At 38.2% G+C, this 20,207-nt stretch overlaps 1 protein-coding gene across 7 annotated transcripts; it reads right to left on the bottom strand.

Annotated features, from left to right (window-relative positions):
* Positions 1-27: 27 nt before the first annotated feature.
* Positions 28-20,000, bottom strand: LOC132263020 (junctophilin-1). Of its 7 annotated transcripts, none has more exons than XM_059762564.1 (9): positions 19,934-20,000; positions 15,669-16,545; positions 10,690-10,901; positions 9,412-9,689; positions 9,218-9,354; positions 9,012-9,152; positions 7,316-8,939; positions 4,358-4,558; positions 28-3,135 (listed from the first exon to the last, which is right to left on the bottom strand). In XM_059762564.1, exons 2-9 carry the CDS (start codon positions 15,980-15,982, stop codon positions 3,049-3,051), a joined length of 2,994 nt encoding a protein of 997 aa, XP_059618547.1. In that variant the 5' UTR covers positions 15,983-16,545; positions 19,934-20,000; the 3' UTR covers positions 28-3,048. The 7 variants fall into 7 exon arrangements, with proteins under 7 accessions (XP_059618547.1, XP_059618545.1, XP_059618546.1 ...); XM_059762562.1 differs by lacking the exon at positions 19,934-20,000 and adding an exon at positions 18,477-18,975 and having other exon boundaries at positions 15,669-16,686; XM_059762563.1 differs by lacking the exon at positions 19,934-20,000 and adding an exon at positions 18,477-18,975.
* Between the last annotated feature and the right edge of the window lie 207 nt (positions 20,001-20,207).

Raw genomic sequence — 20,207 nt, 5'->3', positions numbered from 1 at the left:
TTCTGGAAATTAACAAACAAGACTTGATTCTGGTAAATTTATATTTATTTAATTATGATTTTCATTAAACTCATAGTAAATTAGAAACATAAGAAGTATTATATCTTTCTAAAGGGTCGTCTCTGCATAAGGAATGTGAAGTTTCTCTGGCACACAACACAGAGAACTTCAAAATCCTTATACTGAGTGGGATGAAAATTCGTTCTCATAATTACAAAAAATCCAAGTTTGTCAGTTTTGCCTTTTCTCATATATTGCATATTCTCATTCACATTTTCAAGAACTGTCCGATTGATTTTAATTACAATATGTCATAATATGCAGCAATTAGTTTATTATTACAAATAATAAAAACTTTAACATTAAGAAGAAATAAAAGATTTTACATCTAAATATTCAACAGAAATCTAAAAAAAAACCTTTCTTTTCACAATTGTCGCCATTTTAATATAACTTTTCATCTAGCTATCTCATTGAAGAACTTTGCATACTTGCCTTTGTATTACCTTTCCTTCTTTTTTTTCTATTGTGACAAAAGAGTTCAAATACACAATTTTACTTTAGAAAAAGTTCTATTTCTATACTCAAGATCAATACGTTAAAATTATGAATTTCTTTGGGATGTCACTTATCTTCATCTGCCTTCAATTTCACTCCATACATTATACACAAAAGTGTTGATAATGCGAGTTTTTCTCTTTATTGGTAAATTATTTATTAAAAGTGTGATATTTTTGGTATTTTCTTTTGTTCATTTCAAAGTGTAAAAAAGCCTAGTCACTCTAATCAAGTTTATTTATCTTTTCAATACTAAGGGCATTTTATCTAATATACTTCTCAGCAAGAGTTCACTTTCTCAGCTCTGTGTCACGTATTTCCTTGGTTTTTCAAATAAAATAGCTAATCGAAGAAGTTGTTATTATTCTCAGAACTTAAGAGAGCATACATTGTACACTTTGTGCTTCATGTTGTGTTATTTTTCAAAAAGAAATTAGGAAATTATTGTATGATAATTCATTTATTAGCAACATATTAATCTCTGAATTTTATACAGTAATTGAACATTGGAGTTAAAATTTGACATTCGTTTTAATACAAACTCTTGTAGAAAAGGAAATTTTTTCATTACCATCAATTGGAACTCTTGCATTCCAATGTTATTCAAATAGAAAGTTTCTTTTTAATCTTTTTCCGACTCGCTTACTCCTTACTAAAAATTGATTATGCAGATAACGTTGATATAATTTTTATTATAATTTTCCTTTTAACAAATATAGTTGATTTTCACCTTATTCATTTATGCATAATTATTTAACAGTAATTTATATATTTAGAAAACTAAAACGAACTTCACTTTTGGCTAATTTATCCCTTTGTTTAACGTTTGAATTTTAATTAAGTGTCTTTTTAATTTGCACATTTCAAATAAATTATCTATGCTTTGCAAATTTTACTTTACTTACATATTGTTTCTTCTTTAGTCATTCACCAATAAAAAAAAGCGCATTAGCGATTATTCTATTGCACAGTGTTGCAATTTCATCAGCCAGAAAGTGTTTGTGTGTGTTTGTGTGTGTGTGAAACTCAAAAATGCATCTAAACTACAAGTTATTTTTATTGATTTTTAGTTGAAACAAAAATTAAACATTGCAAATAATTTGCTCCTTCTCCTATTGTTTTCTCTGGCGATCGAGGGATATAAACTGTGATAACAATAAATCTATACAATAAATTATAAAACAATTAATAAAAAATATGAAGAGTCTCAACAATTCGTAGTATTTGAAGGAAGCATACAGGATTAGAAGGTATGAGATAGAAATGAAAAGAAATTGTGTAAAGAAAACAATATAAATTATTTCGCAACATTCTTATATGTTATAAATCTATATAATATAATAAAAAACAAGAATAATTGATAAATTTTCTTTTAACAATATCATCTCTTTTATCATCGAATTCTTATTCTTCTCTTCTTTTTAAAGTTTCACAATTACCGTAAAAATGTATTTTCTGTTTATGAGATTTTCAATTATGCAAATTTTCATAAAATCGCTCTTTAAGAAGCTAAGCATCTGTATTTACGATTACGCGATTAATGTTCTATTACAAAACTTGTATCATGCTTTCTTCCTTCTTCACTCACTTTTCTTAGTTTAGACTTCAAAAGTCCAGTAGTTTCTCGGTGATTGATCAAATGCGGAATCGCAAGGTATCAATTGATTCCTTTTTATAAAATCACCATCAAAATATTCCTCCCTTGCTCACTTTTGTCTTTCAAATCAGTAGAAAGAATTTCTTGAATAGATTATAATATCAATTTTCATATTAATTGTTACTTTTAAATAGTGAAAATTGTGTTTTTTTTACACTTTTGTATCATTTAATAAAGAACGTTTCATCTTTGTCTGCTATCAATGTTACCAAAAAGGAGAATCTTGCACAAAATCCTGTGACAATATCACAAATAGCAAGATTAAAAGTGGTTTGGTTTCTTCTATCCTCACTTTGCATTCTGTTTCCACTTTGCTAAATTTATTATGCATGTATATTTATAGGACTTTTTATTTTATAAATTTACATCAAAATTGGAGAAAAAGGTTTTGAATAAATGTTACATTTTCGACTTTTCCTTTACCTTCAATCTCCTCTGTACTTTTGACAAGCCATTCCAATTGACAAAGAGTACTTCTTCCGCATTTTGCACGGTAAAAATACACAATTTTCTCTGCCAAAAATGTGCTGCAAATTTTTTTTTTTCGTTCAGTTCACTATCCAATCCAACATTCTCACATCAGAATGTTGATTGTCTCGTGGTTTAATTTTCAAAAGCTAAAACTCTGTCCAAATCCATGGAATTTCCTCTTTTTTTCAGGAAAATGGTCTGGTTCATCCAGTGAACATGGATATAATTGCCTTGTCCGCACAATAAACGAGCCAATGCTGAAGAATGACAACATCCTGGGTTCCATGCGCAGTTCAGGTTGCTCATCCCGTGGCCATCGCAAGGGAAAATTGTGCACTGACCAAACGGGACTTCAGTCGACGCTATGTGAGCATCTTAAAGAACATAATTGCTAGAGCTATGTTTACAACCAACACCAGCATCACTAGTTGTTGTCGTGAGAACCAGTCCTGAAATGCAGACAACGACAGATTTAAGCAATAGTTGCAATGATCCTGATACGAACAGACTAATCTGCATTGTTTACGACCAACATTATAAATTAATGTTATTTACACTATCCATATACTTGACATAAGGGCACAAGCTTGCGAGCGGACGAGATATCACGCGACTATCTTTTTGCCGAATCCGTTTGAAGATGTAGAGCAATGGACTAGATGGTTTTCAATTACCCTTATGCCAAGTGTGGCAGTACTTACAATCATTCGTTATATACGTTACTTGAAAGCTAACTCTTTATAATTTCTTAATTGAAACCTTTGATCTCCAGCCTTTGTGAACCAATTCTGACCATTTTAGCAAGTAAAAATGTTTCATTCCACATGACGATCACAAATCGGTTCACAAATATCGAAAAAACAGCGCATTCGAATTTAAACTCTTAGAGATACTTGTGTACCTTTATGGTTCTTATACTGTGTTTAAAATATCATCAATTTAGAATAAAAACAAATTGAAGAACTAAACAAAATTTCAAACAAATTATTCATATTGAAATGTATGAAAAGTGTGTTAATTCGTTTCTTCAAAACATCTCATTTTACACCCCAAATTATCTGGATTTCCATAAAAATTTAACGTTCAATCTCTCGCATTAGAATTATTTTGTTTCAATATAATGGAAAATTGTAATAATGGCAAAACTAAGCACATGCAATCATAAGATTCTACATTATTTGTCATGCATTATGGCCAGTGACAATTTGTGTAATTCAGTCACTACATTATTACTGTAAAGCGATGCCGTCTCGCAAGTTTTTTTTCTGATCTATTGCTGAAGTATACATTTGATTAACTTCTAACATACCTATAAGTATCTCTCTATGCAGAATGTTAGCAGGTGAGAGCGATAAAAGAGGTTGAATATGAAAAAATATGTTCATAAAATTCTGTGAGCGTGTTAGAAGCAAATAGAAGACATCCAATTCATAACAATTCTCATGCTCTTAGTTTGTAGCAATTTCATGTACGTGTTATCGAGATAGGAGGGAAAATGCGCTTCTTTCTCAACTTCTGTGATGAGAGTTTAATAAAAAGAAAAGCAGCCAGGGGAGTGAATGTAAGAGTCCCGATATTGCTGAATTTTGGCATTAGAAGTGTCTCTTTTAGTGAAGAAATAGGAAAGCCACTGATTAGCAAAAGACAATATAAATGATTTGAAATTGGTACCTTCACTTGTGGACTGACTAAATATAATAATGGATTGGCCCTTAATCGTTCAGAGTTTTCAATTTGGCGCCGAACCTCTTCTCGGCGAGCGGAACCTAATGCTGACACCTCCTCCCGACTCATCATTTCCGATTTCTTTGGTAACTCTTGCACATCCGGCAGCGATTTCTTCCGCTGGAGTGGTATGGAAATGGGAACACTCTGCGACATAGGAATGGAAAAAATGACAGTTTTCTCTCCTCGCCTCCACTTAGAGTTAAACTAAATTATCGAGTTAATGTATCATGTCTTTCTTGTTGGGGGTGTAGCAATTACATTGAAAATGTAGGACAGCATATAAATACATTACATCAGGAAAACCACAATGCAAATGTCAACGCTTTTCCTTCAGCAATCAAAATTTATGACTGCAAAAGGCTGTTTTGCACTTTTGTGAATACATATTCACGAAATAGGACTCTGTGATTTTGTAAAGAGAGTAAAATTAATTGCATAACTGTGACAACCTCAACAGGTGGTGCAACGATCCAGCTTTCGGACGCTCTCCTAGCCAATATGGCCGGAGAGAACATGAGATCTTCCTCCTCCTCATCCTCTTCTTGGTACCAACGCATCCTGTATCACAATTACTCTTATCACCAACTCAAATTCACACAAAACTACAATATTTTCTTTCGCTCTGTCGTCAATATGCCATTGCGCTTCATGAGGAAATATCTATAATTGTAATTTTTATCTATGCATGCGTTGCTCACAATAAATGTGTGAATGCTGTGTGGGAAAATTTTCCGTGGAATATTCCCGGATTTTCCGCCAAAGACTCGCGACCAATTCATTGAGACACGCAAGAAATGAGAGTGTGTATCGCAACACATGTAAACTCTAGAGGTGGTTACAAATAACACCGTTAAAATTTATGTGTAGCATGAATTCAACTGAGTCAATTTACTCTAAAAATAGTGATCATATGTAACCATCTCTCAACATTCTGCAAGAATTCAGGAACAGCAGAGCAATTCACTTAATCATTGTGATAATCTCAGAAAAACACAATGGCATAAGAACACGATTTCACATTTAAACAAAAGGGTTGACATTGTTATATTATCAAAAAGGTCATTTTACATTTTAACTTTGAGTTTGTGCGTGAATTCTGAGCTTTTGCGAAATACTTTATGGTGATTTTAAGCAACTGATTTCATTTTCACGGATTTCTCCTTCGTGCCGAAGTAACTTCGCGCCCTTGTCGAATCGAGAACATATTGCCGTACTATTTCTCCCACAACACAACCGATCCCGAAGTTTGTCACATCACTGTGCTCTCTTCCATGAAATCCTCAGCCTCTCTGGCCGTGATAACGATAAATTCGCAAAATATCGAACGTGAGGTTTCCACCGGCTTTATATCACAGCAACTAAATTTGAACTAAGCTGAAGAAAACTCAAAAAGCCATCAGGAATCTCTTTTGTGGGTTATTTCTAGTCATTCCTGAGATATGTGTTGATGTTTGTCTCTCGGTGTGCGATTCAGATACTCTCATATGCTCCTCAGAGCCGCGAGCCAAGAAACCACTTACTCATTCAACATCGTCAAATAATAAATATTTCAGTCGCCCAACGACTACATTTTCATTTTTAAACTCTCACACAATTCCCATATATTATTACTTTTTACTTTCTTTCAAACACTCTATTTTCCGTCCTTCTTGATGGCTCTCTCTGTCCCGTAGAGACACATTTCGGCTTTTATTTTTATCCACCATCGGCATAATATATTCATACAGACATTTTCACAACCGCTATACTATTCTCGATCGTGAGCGTGTTTACGAAGTATGAAAGAACTTTCAAATGAATGAAAAGCTGGACACCACACATCCAACCAATTTCATAACTTATTTTTTCATGAAAAAAGTATGTTGCCGATTAATTAGGGTGACTAATGCAAAGCTCAAAACCTAATTCTACCGAGATTGCTGAACGATAATAGTGCAAATAAAAAGAAATCATTTTGTTACGCATTAATTAATTGAAGCACCAGATTTACTGATTAAAGTAGAAAAATTATAGTTTGGGTTTCTGGGAAAAACTATCTGAAACTTGTGTAAGCTCGTTTTTATTTAAATAGTGTAAATGATATTTGAAACTAATCATTTGGTCATTGAACGATTAGAAATTTATGTGAAATTTGATTTTATTCCTTGCATTTTCATTAATTCAAATATCATTTCCGTACGTTTTATTAGATTTTTTGGTATGTGTAGTTTAAACGTTCAAAGAGTAAATCTAGTACTGAAATCATTAAATTACAATGTATTTCAAACATTTTCACATCGTTCAATAGCGATCCTAGTAGTGCAACGTTTAAGTTTAGAAAATGCACACTACTGAAAACGAAATTATTATAAAATCGTGTACATTGCGCTGTATAATCACCAGTGTAACAATGAAATATCTATCTACTAAAGGATATTCAAAGAAAAAAGCTTCAATCTTCAGCTATTGCATCAACTTAACAAAAACCCTGATTGGCTTGAAATGATATTTTCGTAGGGATGTAGTTGGTTGATGAATAAATATATCTTTCGACACAAATCAATCGCAGGGTTATTGTCAATTACGCGTGTTGAAAGCAGACAGTGTGTAATAAAAACTAACTTCTCATTTCCCGACAATTTCACCCCTATTGTCACCTCAGAGCATCACACAATAAAACTGAGAAAACAGATTGCAGTTCAACTAAAAATAAGTTGAGGAACCAAGTAAAAGGAAAACATATTTTTAGCTTAACATGAGTTGAAATAGATTAAAAACATCACACAGGTTAGGCGGTATCTCATGTGTAAATTCTCTATCTTTATGCCTGGGTAATTGTTCTCGAAATAAAATGAGGATGATTGTGTGTCCATGAAGAAATTGGCAATCCATTATTTGAATAGCGAGTGTGTATTGAATTACCTTTAGTCCTTTACCACCGCCACCGCCGCCGCCCCCGCCGCTTGGGGCGGGAGGCGCCGCCTTGGCACCAATGAACAGACTCTCGGTGCGCTTGGGCTGAGCCGGAGATGGCACGATGTCTTGGCCTAGAGTGCGTTGCCGCAGCAGCACATCCTCGAACGGCTGGTTGGGCGAGGAGTAGACTGGCTGCGCCATGGGAGCCTGGTAGACTGGCGTGCCACTACGAGACCCAGATCCAGTCATCACTGTGCCATTTCCAGCCGACGTGGATGGCGGGCTCGGACCCATTTGACGGAATGCTGATCCGGCCCTCACGTTGCGATCCGGGGTGTCGGTCGTCGGCGCAGGCGGCAGAGTGCGGTCAATGGACGGCTGCCGGGAACCGAATCCGCCTCCCAGTCGGCTGGCCGCCCTCGTATACCTGTCCACGGATGAGTCTCGACTCGGCGGTCGCTTGTAGTGATCAAAGTGATCGATCGATGATGGTTGGGCGTGCGATCCCAACATTGGTCGTTGACCTTCGGGCATCATCTGGGAACTTCGTCGAGACGGCACTCCAGCACCGCCCTGAACCTGGGTCGGGTAGTCTTGAAGTGGCTGTTGCTGCATCATCTGCTGATCCGGCATGTAGTAGTTCTGCTGATTCGGCGGCATTCCGTACGGATTGGTCTGAGGCTGCGGCTGATTGTAAGGTATCGAGTTCATCTTCCCAAAACTCTGGCCACTCGTAGTGCTCATGTTGCTGCTCATAGCATACATTTGCTGCTGTTGCTGTGGCAGTGGCTGTTGCACCTGCTGCTGCTGAACCACCGTGGAATTGTATGGAACCTGCTGCGTTGGCGCGTAAGTCATCTGCGAGTTCGGTAGTTGATGATTGGAAAATTGGTTCATATAACTATTGTTAGGTTGCGGCTGCACCGGCTGTTGTTGGTACATGGACGGACCACTGGCCATGTAGTCTGTCTGGCTCGCCGCTACATTACTATTGAGGCTATGTGGTTGGGAATATTGAACATTTGACACGTTATTCATCTGCGAGTAGTCAAAGGACTGCTGCTGATGCTGCTGAAAGGATTGTCGACGAAATGCCGCCTGGCTTTGAGGTTGAGGCGCCACACTGGGTGCTCGCGCGGGCGCCATAGCACTAGAAGTAGGTGACTTTGTCGCCTCTGGCGACATGGATTTCGGGCTGGACAGCATTTCCAGTTTTGGCGGTTCTGTCGGTGGCCTCGGTCGCTCTCGAGTCCGTAACCGCTCAAATCGCTCTAGTACTGTTGGCTTGAAGTCCGGAGCGAATTCTCGTGCTGTCGCCACAGCCAAGTCGGAATCCATTCTCGCCTGATCGGAAATAATGTCAGCCAACTCAGCTTTGCTGCGCGCCGTGGCCGTCCGCGATATAGCAATATCCGCCTTCTGGAGGGCATATTTGGACGCCCGCTGAGCCGAGCTCACAGCCGCTTCAATCCGCTCACGAAATTTGGCAGATCGTATCAGGAACACGTGTTTCTTCTTCTGACTCGTGATCAACACGTTGCACTTGTACTTTCCCTCCTCTTTTGTACCATCACGAAACGTTGTCACGCCATATCCATGTTTCTTGTTGTTGTGCCATTCACCTTCATATCTGAAACAAAGAGTATCCCAATAAGATATCCGCGTCCCCAATCGCAGCCCCACCCTTTCGCGCAGTACATACCTCAAGCCGTCGCTTCGTTCTGATATTCCATACCCATCACGCTTATCGTGTTTCCACTCTCCCATGTACATTTCCGTCACACTCGGATCCAATTGCTCCTCATCAACCGTGAAACTGGCGTTGGAATCCGTATGCATCGACCTGGAAAGTCACAGGGAATTCCATTATATTTTTTCCCCACCACTTCCAAGGCAATCCGCACTCACTTTGTTGTCATTCCGGATTGAGATGAGCCAGTACTGATCCATGATGCTGTCGATACTGTCGATCTTATGCTTCCTGAGGCACCTGTTCCCCGTTTCTCTAAATCACCCGTACTTCTTTGTTTCCTAATTTTTAAACCCTGCAATCAGACACATTTGTAGTTTACAATTATCATTCTCCATTCATTCCAACTCACCGACAAAAGCCCTTTTTTGGTCTTTTCTACTAAACTATTTCTCCTAGCTGGAGCCTCGTCGGATCTCGCCTTGAGAACAAACCCACCGCGAACATCGTCAATGCGATGATTCCTCTTATCAGCTGGATCTGTGCTCTTCTCACCCTCGTTGCTACGTAACGATGTCATTGATGTTTGTATAGTCTTTGGCCGATAGTGTGACGCCAGGCCAAAAGGAGCCGATTGCCGGACGCCATAACCATGTCTTTTTCCCGATAACCATTGTCCTTGATATGTTCCTGCAATTTAGATAATTAAATTTAGTGCCTCATCGCAAATGTACCTCGCAAGCATTCTCTAATTAGATGACGTGTCGTTTCAATGCTCAATTTATAATAATTAACCGTAAAGATAGTGTGTGTGTGTAAGATGGATGGAAAGTGTTGATTCATTTTATAGCCGCTTAGGCAAATTCTGTTTCAAATAGCACCTTTAAAGGGATTGTGTACATCTGTACATTACATTTCAATGTATACGCACAGGGAAAATGGCAAAAGTGAACTTTCCCTAAACAGATAAACGTGCTCACGAGACGCTGCTGGGGATTTTTCAGGCAGAAAGGAAGAGTTCATCCAGCCACTCCAAAATACAAAAAAAACAGACTGTGAGAGATTTTGTATTGATTTTTGCCACTTGTGTTGACCCATAGAGTTAGAATTTTTGTGAATTCAAGCATTGCATTGGAGAGACTCATCATTTATTAGTGCCTCTTATTTCTTTTCCATTTCGTCCATGTGTCATTAATTAATCTTTTATTACTTCGTTTCCATATACGATCAATATCACATTTATTTTCAATTGACGATTATGCCAAAAGAAATAATTGACGTTAATTGCTTTTTCGGTTTTTCCTACTTGCCAATAAATTTATTACATATTTCATACTAATTAGCACACAAGTGAGCATCAAATAGTATAGTAATAACTATTTACTAATTATTATGATATCAAAACGGTCTGTGGTCCTTATCAACAGATCAAAAAACATAACGTTCTTCAAAATTGAGATCTTGGACACGGATTTTTGAGAGAGGGTTAATCACCCCTCTAAATATATTAAGTAGGACCATTAAATACGTTAAGTATTGCACGATTATAAATTTTCACCGAATCTTTGTTTATTTCCCAAAGTCAAAATTTTATATGAAAGATTCTAATGTAAATATCCCCACAGTTGAGTCTATGATTAACCTTAAATTTACAGTGATATTGAGCAGCTGCAATGCAAATTTAACTCACCGCCATCTGCATAAGTCTCTGAGCCATAACCGTCTTGGAATCCTCCTGCCCACGTGCCCTCGTAACGGGCAGTGGACGTCACACTCTGCCGAACTCCGTAGCGCCCCTTGGCGCCCCCCGTCCACTCGCCCCTATAGATCCAGCGGCCCCTCGTCTCCACACCGAGGCCATGCCGGCGTCCGTTCTGCCATTGACCCTCAAACGAGGATCCACTGTGAAGAAAGGACAAAAGGAATCGTCAAGCATACACTTCATATTCAATCACAAGACATTTGCAACCCTTTCAGAGTGAATCCATTTGCAGAAAGTGCCGAAATTGTGAGTACATAAAAATTATGAATACATGATTAAACGCCATTAGAGCCTATGGAGTGGAAACATTAAAGGATTAAATGATTTAGGGAAAAAGTAACTGGAGGTAATAAATTAATTCAGTGATGAAATTTTCGTGCCTTGGATAAATAAATTAAGTTGTAATGGAACGGAATTACAGTACGCGTTAACGATTGTTCCGTTCACTAAATTAATCAAATCCTTCCGTTCGAATTGGTCAGAAGACAATCACGAAATTCTTATGATTTCTCGTGAAAAAAAAGACATAAATTTGAAAGACACTCAAACACTGCATGGAATCTCAGAGAGAGTCGCTTTGATGCTTTATTGATTGATGTTTTTTTTGCAAACTTTTTGGTACAGACAGAGATTTGAGAGGACAATGGACTCGTCCGATACACAGAATAGCTTCCTCAACATAACAACAATGCGCAATGTTTATATGAAGAATTGTTTTTGGAAATACCAGAAGCAATGACGTTATCGGTCTATATTTGCACGGAATAGTCTTTCGAGACTATATGAACATATGTACATAGAAATCACGATTCAATAAAGGAAATTTTCCATTATATCGTGCTCATTCATTATTTAATTCGCAAGTTTCAACGAGAAGTGTTTTACTAGAGAAACGAGAGACTTTCAAAACAGTGCTTTACATCACATTCTTTCCCTGTCAGTTTTGAGGTAATTTATAATTTAATTAAATTTTTAACAATACCAAGAAAGGAAAAAAAATTAGGCTCCACTTCATGTTCGCGTGTTTGGGACCAAATTAACTTTTCGAGTGATTCACAAGAATGTAAAGAAGACATTCAACAACCTTGACTAACTCTGACATTATAAGGCAGCAAAACCAACAAGGAATATATGTACATCTGTATATATAGCATACGAGTTTCCCAGAGAATGACTTAGTCAGGCGTTTCACTTTTCAGTGTTGTTGCATTCAATGTTTTGTAGAGAAAATCAATAAACACTCCCTCCTTCATTCCACTCTATTTAGCACGGAACTTTACATGGTAATGAGGACAACAGCATAAAATTTATGTTTAATTAGTCCAGACATTAGGATTTCGAAAGAATTCAGACGCGCAATCTTATTAGGATATTGAGGAATGTGATATCCACTCCTACAACATCTATCGAAATGTCTATTACATTTGACCACGAATCTAATTTGGCCATTCCCTGTTTCGAGGGCAAGGTCATTGATTGAAAATTTCGCTCCATAACACCATATGTGGTGGTTTTCCTCTGGTTATTGCGATGACTCCCTCTGTCAGTATATCATGAATACGTTACTTTGGCTTTTGTCCCAATATGACAGCCTTTTCCGTGGCACTGCGGAAGCTGAGGACCATAAACTCAGCCTTTATACATATGAATCAATTCCCAAGAATTTCTGTCAAAATAAAAGTCAGCCAAATTGATTCACCAGCAGCGAAAAATACACAATGAATCCCACTCGCTGGCGAATTACCTTTTATAAATGAAAATATGATTCATCACATTTTCTCGCAAATTTCCGTTTGAATCACATTTTATGTGGGAAATTGCTAATGAATTTAAATTACATTCCTTCGAGATGTTTTTCCATATAGGTACTTTCGATAGAATGATGTGCAAAAGTTAAACCGTGAAAGGATCCAAAAAGTGCATACATTAAAATGATAAAAGGCTTACTCATCTGCTGACAACTCACAGCATGACAATGCCAAAAAGCTTTAGGGGAATGCTATGCAAATAATCTAAACAGACTGTTCTTCTGTTATATGCATAAATCTTTCAAGTAATATCCTGAAACATGGCAAATCGTAACACAGATTTATATTTTTTCCGTGTGTGTGTGCGTGAATATACAGTATCTGCGATCTACATATGTACATATTTATATGTGGAATGGAAAGACTTAAGATCCGGCATTCCAATAAAAGATATTCGACGCATTACGTCAGGTTTATGGTGTGCTTCCACATGAGATTTAGCGAATTATTTCCATTGATTGCTCTCTTCCTCCCCCGAAAACAACATGTTTTAAATATTATTTTTCCAATTTGCAATCATTCTCAGAAATATACCCATGAAACAAAGCTCACATTTCTCCACAAGTTTTTATTGCTTTCACTCCTCCTGTGAACTTGTGACTTCACACCGAGTACACAACGTCTTGTAAATATTAGTTTTCTTTGCTCAATCAACCTCCAATGGCTACAATAAAAAAAACTCCCATACGCCAACAGAGCCTCAAAGGTCACTGTACAATATCATAATGAACTCCTCACTCAACTCAGTTCAATCAATGTAATTTTTTAACAAAGCGTAATACGGATTTATGAAGTGAAGTTGTCATCATTTTCACCCACTAAAAATCTATGGTAGAGCAAATCATTTGTATGAGTCAAACAATGATTTTATTTGAAAGCTGCCTGAAAATGAATCTGAACGTCTGAATAAATAATTTTTGTCTTACGTCTATTTTTAGTTCGAGTCTACGTCCCGCCGATGATAGCTTTAGTTTCAGACTCAGTACACATATTCTTTTGGGGCTATTATATGCTTCGAGAAAATAGTTCTGGTTCAGCAAATGCTGTGCTTTACTACATTCCACACATTATCTCGTGAGCATTTTGTATACACACAGATTATATATCCCAATCATGTACTCACATTTTATGCACGTACATTTCAAAAACTTCACCGCTCAATTGCTGTAATATTGTACATATTTGCTTGATGTATTCCATCGCAAGAATAACATTTCGTGAAACATAATAATTTATGGCGTAGGTACATAATTGAAAATTGTACAGAAAACCGCGACGTAAAAACAATATTTTTCATCATATGCGAGAAACATTAAAAAAAATGCAAAATTCCGTACATGAAACTACGCTAGTCTGGACGTAATCACACCCAGAGTCAAAACTTGCAGACAAAGGTCCTCTGAATGTATACAAGATGTGAAATTCGCAAACGGAAGAGAACACGATGGGGTGAAACTTTGTATAAGCAGAGGCAAAAACAAATGGTGCGTACAATAAAAGGTAAATGTACTTTCTCTCACTCTTTCCCACTCTTAGAACTGAAATTAAATTGTTAATTTATTGGCGCAGAGAGACCTATTCAGCTGCTCGCTCTCAATTTGCTTCGCACAATTGGTATGTAGACACAAGACACAAAATCCATGTCTACCGTCGTCTACCAATTTAAATCACGAGTGCAGGTCTTCAGCATAAAATTTGGGCGTCCCACATGAGAAATTGGCAACAGATAGAATTTTTATTTATGCGCATTCATTACGCCAATTGGATATTGTCTGCACTTTCACGCACAAACTCCTGAAATTCCTTCTAGAGTACAAGGAAGTTACCACTGGCGTAGCAACAATAGAAATAGTAATGCAAATCAGTCAGTAAATCCCAATCAAAAAGTGCGAGAAGGTTAAAATATGAGTGCAATTTGTATTGCATTAAATAGTTGCACACTTGTGAAACATTTGGCAAATATTCAAGTAACACGACCTAAGTCTCATCAGCTATTGAAGACTCTGGCTCATATCTTTTATGAGCGTCCTATGCATCTCAAACAGTGATCGCTTAGCTTCCCTCCCACCCAATGTCTCGCCAGATTATGTTTTCCTAGTAATTTTTCTCTACATTAATAACTCAAGTCCCACCAAATCCTATGAAATATTGCAACACATTGATTCATGCGTATTCCAAAATGAATTCAAACAAATTAAATGATTTATTGTGCTACATTGTGCATGCTTCTCATATTTCCGCAAATTTTATATATTACGGCACGTGAAAACATACATATCTCTGATTGAGAATCTTTATTATTCACCGTATGTAGGTAGATACATACAATTCATTGTGTTTATAATAATAGCGAACAACGCATGATAGAAAAGTGTATTGCTATGTACATAATGTATGACTATACTTTGTTGCTAAATATCAGGAGAGGATAATTTCCACCTCACATTGTAAGAAATTCAAATCATATATTGTATCCTTCTAATCTGCTGTGAAAACCATAAATTTCAGTTAATTTCAAAGGCTATAGTCATTTTGGAGACGTCCATTGATTGTGAAAATCTCTCTGATTTTAATCTTAATAGAGTTGAGATCAGAAAACATAACAAATGAAATGAGCTCTAAGAATAATATCGAATTATTAAAATCAACGTTTTTGGATCCAAAGATTTTAAAAATCTGCCTAAGAAACACGGCTCAATTCAAAACAGGATGAACCAAGGATAATGAGTTATATATGTAACCTTCACAACGGCAGCAATGAATTCATTAAAAATCAATGAACACTTAAATTGCCGAGAAGTCGGTAAGAAAATCTCATTAGAAACTCATTAGTGAGTGATTTCAATCAAGAATCATGAGATTTTTCCTCCCATGCGAAAAGAGGGAATCCGATATTGATTATAAATATAAATTGCATATAAATGTCTAACGCACATTTGAAGATGATTGGAAAAGATTTTCATGTTATTAAGTCCTTCAGAAGAGGACCACAGTTCCTTGAGAATCCTCCCAAGAGATAAAATATCAATATCACTTAATGCAGAATGTGAAATCTTTAAAATAATTGATTGACTCCTTAGGAAGACTTTCAGAACGTACCTTGGCCAAATATAGACGCCGGAGACTTCAAATCCATAGTTCCATGCACCGGAATAGGCGCCTTGATGCTTTGGTCCCGTGCAGACGCCATGTCCGTGCGCCTTCCCTTCCTCCCAACCGCCACAGTATGTGCCGCCATCCTCGAAGTCGAAGCGGCCCCCACTGATCTGCTGCTGCCGCCCAGCTGAGCCCGGCGAATTTGGGGCAGCTGTACCTGTCGTTACACCACCATTCTGTTGACCCTGGCTATTATTATTCATCTGCTGCTGTTGATGCTGAGACATCGATGTTGATGCTATTTCATGTGATTGCATTACCACTCACTTCCACAATTTCTTCTCTTTGGCCTCTCCGCGCGTGTCCCGATGGAATTTCACATATAACTCTAGCTGCTCTCTCCTCCTATTCACACTTGAGGCACTGGCACATGAAAATCGATCGGAGTTGATTGATCCAGGTGGATGTATAGCAACTGTCTCTTAATCACACTCGCACGTGCCACATCTCTCCTTTCTGCTTATCTTTAAACACTACTAATTGTCCATCTAATTAGCCGATGCCGGGAAACATCACAAAGATCGTATCATTGTGCTGTTTGAATAGCTCCGATGGTGTTGAGGAGGAAAAAAATTCACTCTCGCTGGTGTTGTTGAGGGTGTTGTGCAGGGATTACACATAATCAGGGCTTAATGAGCAATTGACTCTGAGAATCACTCAATGAGTGGCACTCTGGCCCCGCGACAGATCCTTTAGCACAACTTTCTCCCGCAGCACTGCCGAGGTCAATGTTGATGCTGTCGCTGATGGAGTCATTCAACCACTTGATCATTGTCACAAACTGACTCCCCTTGTCACTCAAACTCATAGCAGCTCCTCTCTTTTTGGAGCACGAGACGAAGGAGAGAACATTAATAGCCTGGCGTATTGGAGCTTTCAGGTGCTTCGTGCGATTATCATTCTTTCCTCTCCCTCTCCCTGACCTCACACTGTCTCTGTCTCTGGGGTATTTCCCACCACCCTGGGAATGAGAATTGAAAATGACACGGAACACGTATTCCGGTGGATTTTTCTTCACTGTTGTTGTTCCTTTTCTTGAATAAAATTAACTGCTATTTGTGCTTTGCGCGCGCTTATAATTCTCAGTCATGATAAAAATAGCACCGTCTCTCACAACATACCAACAATTTCTCCAATTGAGCCCTATATTCATCGCTCTCCTCGCAAGGAAGACCCCATATCAATTTAGGACTATTTTATATCTTCTCATGTCCAATTACGGCGCACAGACTCTCCGACCACAGAATCAGTCAGTCAAACACTCTCCCGCCCGCCCGCAATATACCTAAACATTATTCGAGTGAATCAACGCTTTGGGAGATAAAATGATGCACACACACGCCAAGTTTTAATTCCCACAATCAATCATTTTCCGATGAAGAGTCCTCAGTTCCCTAACATCTCCTTGGCGCCTCTCACATTGCTGCAATGTGCTTCTTTTGCAAATTTATTGCCACTGCAGCCACAAGGAAAGATTATCTCTCCTCACACACTGGCGAACCATTCTCACTTGGTCGGGGAAATCGCATCGACGTCACTTTTATTTTTGGGGAGTAGGTAAAATTCTCAATTTAACACACACTATTTACAACTTTTAATCTCTCTCTCTCTCTCTCCCTCTCTCTTCCCGTATTGACCGATAATTTGGGGGAGGCGTGGACAAAATTAGTGTCATCACCAATCAATATTCTCAATTACATACACATGCATTATTGGTCATTATTTAATTTTCTAATTTACATCAATTTTTGCAGTGGATGTAACAGAAAATTTCTTCAGTAGCCCCAACACATTGGTTTTTGGTGTTTCATTCTAAAAATATATCCTCAATACACTAATAGGAAAATATTACATAGCGTCGGGTTGTTGCACAAGTTCGGAACGCTTCACGCACCCAAGAATCTTATCCAAAAAGCCTTTGAGGATTTGCCATCAGATATACTTTCACTTTTGAACAGGTGGCACGGCATTGCTGGCATTGATTCAAAGCAGGATAAAAAAAAACTAATAAGAGCGAGCCAAAGTCACAGAGCTCAAATTGACACAAGTCATGCTATTGTACGCTTGCACTCAGTAAAATTCTGCTTACTGATAAAGTGCAAAAGGAGCTCAGAAAGCGAATAAAAACAGCGAATCCCTGCTAAAGTGATGAGCAGATGCAGAAAAACATGATTTGATAGAATATAAAAATCTCTATTTTGCTCTACTCGATAGAGATGTTAAGGAATTTTGCAACAACCCAATTCACGGCGAAATGTCTGAAATTACTGTCTCTGCCGCAAAAGCCACCCAATTCACACACAATTAAACTCTTTCTATATCACCTCAAATTGAGATTAGGAAATATCTTAAGTCACCACTTTTCCCCGAACACAAGTGAACGGTTGCTAGCTCGAAGAGGCGCATTGAGAGGGGACAAATTGATTTTCCAAGAGTCACATTCTCAATGAAAATCGATCTTGGAGAACTTTGCCCTTCGTTCAGGCGTCATTCCATATGGCTGAGGGATGCGTTTGGACTCTTCCATGGAGAAAAATTTCACAGAGCAATGGAAGGATCATCCCAAAATTATAACATTCCTCCCTCTCTCTCACTCTATCTCTCGTCTCACAGCTTCAAACTTCAGCTGCACTCACACTGTCACAGGCACTCGGTTAAAGCTCATTTTCAACTCTCAGATGAAATCCCCAGTGTAATACAATTCGGTGGTACACTTTTTCCCGCACCTTCCTGTTAATTTTATATACATACACATGAGAAAAATTGCTATTTCTCTCGCTTTTTTGTCGTTTCAGGAGATTTAATTTGTCGAAGACATGATATACATATCGATAATTCGGATTCGCGAAGTACGTGTGAGAATTAAACTTGAATGTGGGGTAAATTCCCTCTCTCGTGATTTTATTAGCGGAAGAGATATAAAAGTACAGCAGATTTGAAATTCCTATCACTTTTCCACAAAATCTGGGGGTATCACAAGAAAAATAAACACGTCATCACAGTGAGTAGAAGAGGAAAAGCACGGGTTTTCGTATAAGTTGGAAATGGTTGAAAATTTCAAGAAAAATATATAAGAAGAGAGGAAAGACTATCAAGTAATTCTCGTTCGTTTGCACTGACAGCACTGGCAAATCGGTTCACTGAGTGGGAACTATATTAAATGAAAAGGAAAAAGACGAAAAATACTCGAAGAAAAACGCCTCTTGAGAGAGACATTTTCACCAGATTCAGATGTATTGTACAACTTTTTCTTATAGAGAGAAATAAAGACACATTTTAAGTCAGCCAACATCATCTATCTGTATAACCAATTTTATGTGGTGTGTGAGCAAAAGAGAGAGATTTCTGCCAGTGAAACCGCGAGGGAAATGGCAAATTTTCTTTTCAAAAGGAGTGAAGGAAAAAAATAGAAGATAAAAGCCTCTATCATGGCAATTTTGGGGTGGGCAGAAAGAGACAAGAGAAGGGAATTTTCACTGGTAGTTGAATTGTAGAAATATAATGAAGAGAGGAAAAAAATAACACACGACACATGTGTGTGAAATGCTGATGCTAATGCTGACGACGATGTTGAAAATTCACTCTTGGTATTATAAATAAATATCAGCTAACTGGTATTCCGATACAAAACGTCGACGGACGTCGTTTTTGCTCTCGCGATGCCATTACACACTCTGGGTGGGTTTTAGGCAGGAAAAAGAGCCAATATGCTGGTGGAAAATACACACTAGACAATGTCGATGGCTAGAATGGCGACACTGAGAGCCACAAGTATATTCCAATACCGACGATTTCTCTGCACTCCGGCAAAAGGAGGAAAAACCCTCCGTCGCGAGCAACGCACCCCCACAAAGTTCACTATCACCAGTGGAAAATGGAAGCTCTCGCATCTGCACTCCAATTGACATGGTTCATTAATAGAAGCAACGTCCTCGATGGCAATCCAGCGTGAATTATTTGAATGTTATACAATAAATTGTACATTTTCCCCCATTCACACACCTGACACAATTTACATCGCGTATGTATATGTGGTCGTGTGGCTCGTGAAAAGACCCAAGAAGACGTTTTTCCCCGCAAGACAGGAGACAAGCGGATGGCCAGAGTTTCAATATGTCCAACGAATGCACCGGACAGCCCCGACAGAGTGCCAGGGATAAAAGCTCCAGTGCGCCCAGGGAGCGCAGCTCGCGCCAGACAACCCTTACCGATGGCGGGGACAAGAGAATGAGTGCCTTTTTGTTTACTCCACACACAATTCTGGTGACGACGTCGCGGCGGTGATGTTAAGGGATCGGACACACTCAACGACTGAACTGAAAAGCTCAACACGATGGATATCATGAGTTGAGGAAGTGTGTGAAGTATGTATCTTTCTCCCTCGAGAAAGCTCTCGCTCTCTCCCTTTCCATCGCACTGCCATCGGCACACACTGGCCAGAGAGGATGAGGATTTTCCTCTGCGCAGCGCAGTTTTCCGCAC

This window comes from Phlebotomus argentipes, unplaced genomic scaffold (genome assembly GCF_947086385.1).
Source record: "Phlebotomus argentipes unplaced genomic scaffold, Phlebotomus argentipes genome assembly contig_15, whole genome shotgun sequence".
Taxonomy (NCBI): domain Eukaryota; kingdom Metazoa; phylum Arthropoda; class Insecta; order Diptera; family Psychodidae; genus Phlebotomus; species Phlebotomus argentipes.
This window is presented reverse-complemented; position numbering and strand designations above follow the sequence as displayed.

Bases quoted from the DNA above. Each gene is read 5' to 3' on its own strand.
- LOC132263020 (XM_059762564.1), bottom strand. From the start codon at position 15,982: ATGCAATCACATGAAATAGCATCAACATCGATGTCTCAGCATCAACAG. The intron at 9,153-9,217 runs GTGAGTGCGGAT...GTGACTTTCCAG, and splicing joins CAATCCGGAATGACAACAAA to GTCGATGCATACGGATTCCA. The intron at 4,559-7,315 runs GTAATTCAATAC...CCTATGTCGCAG, and splicing joins GCGGTGGTAAAGGACTAAAG to AGTGTTCCCATTTCCATACC.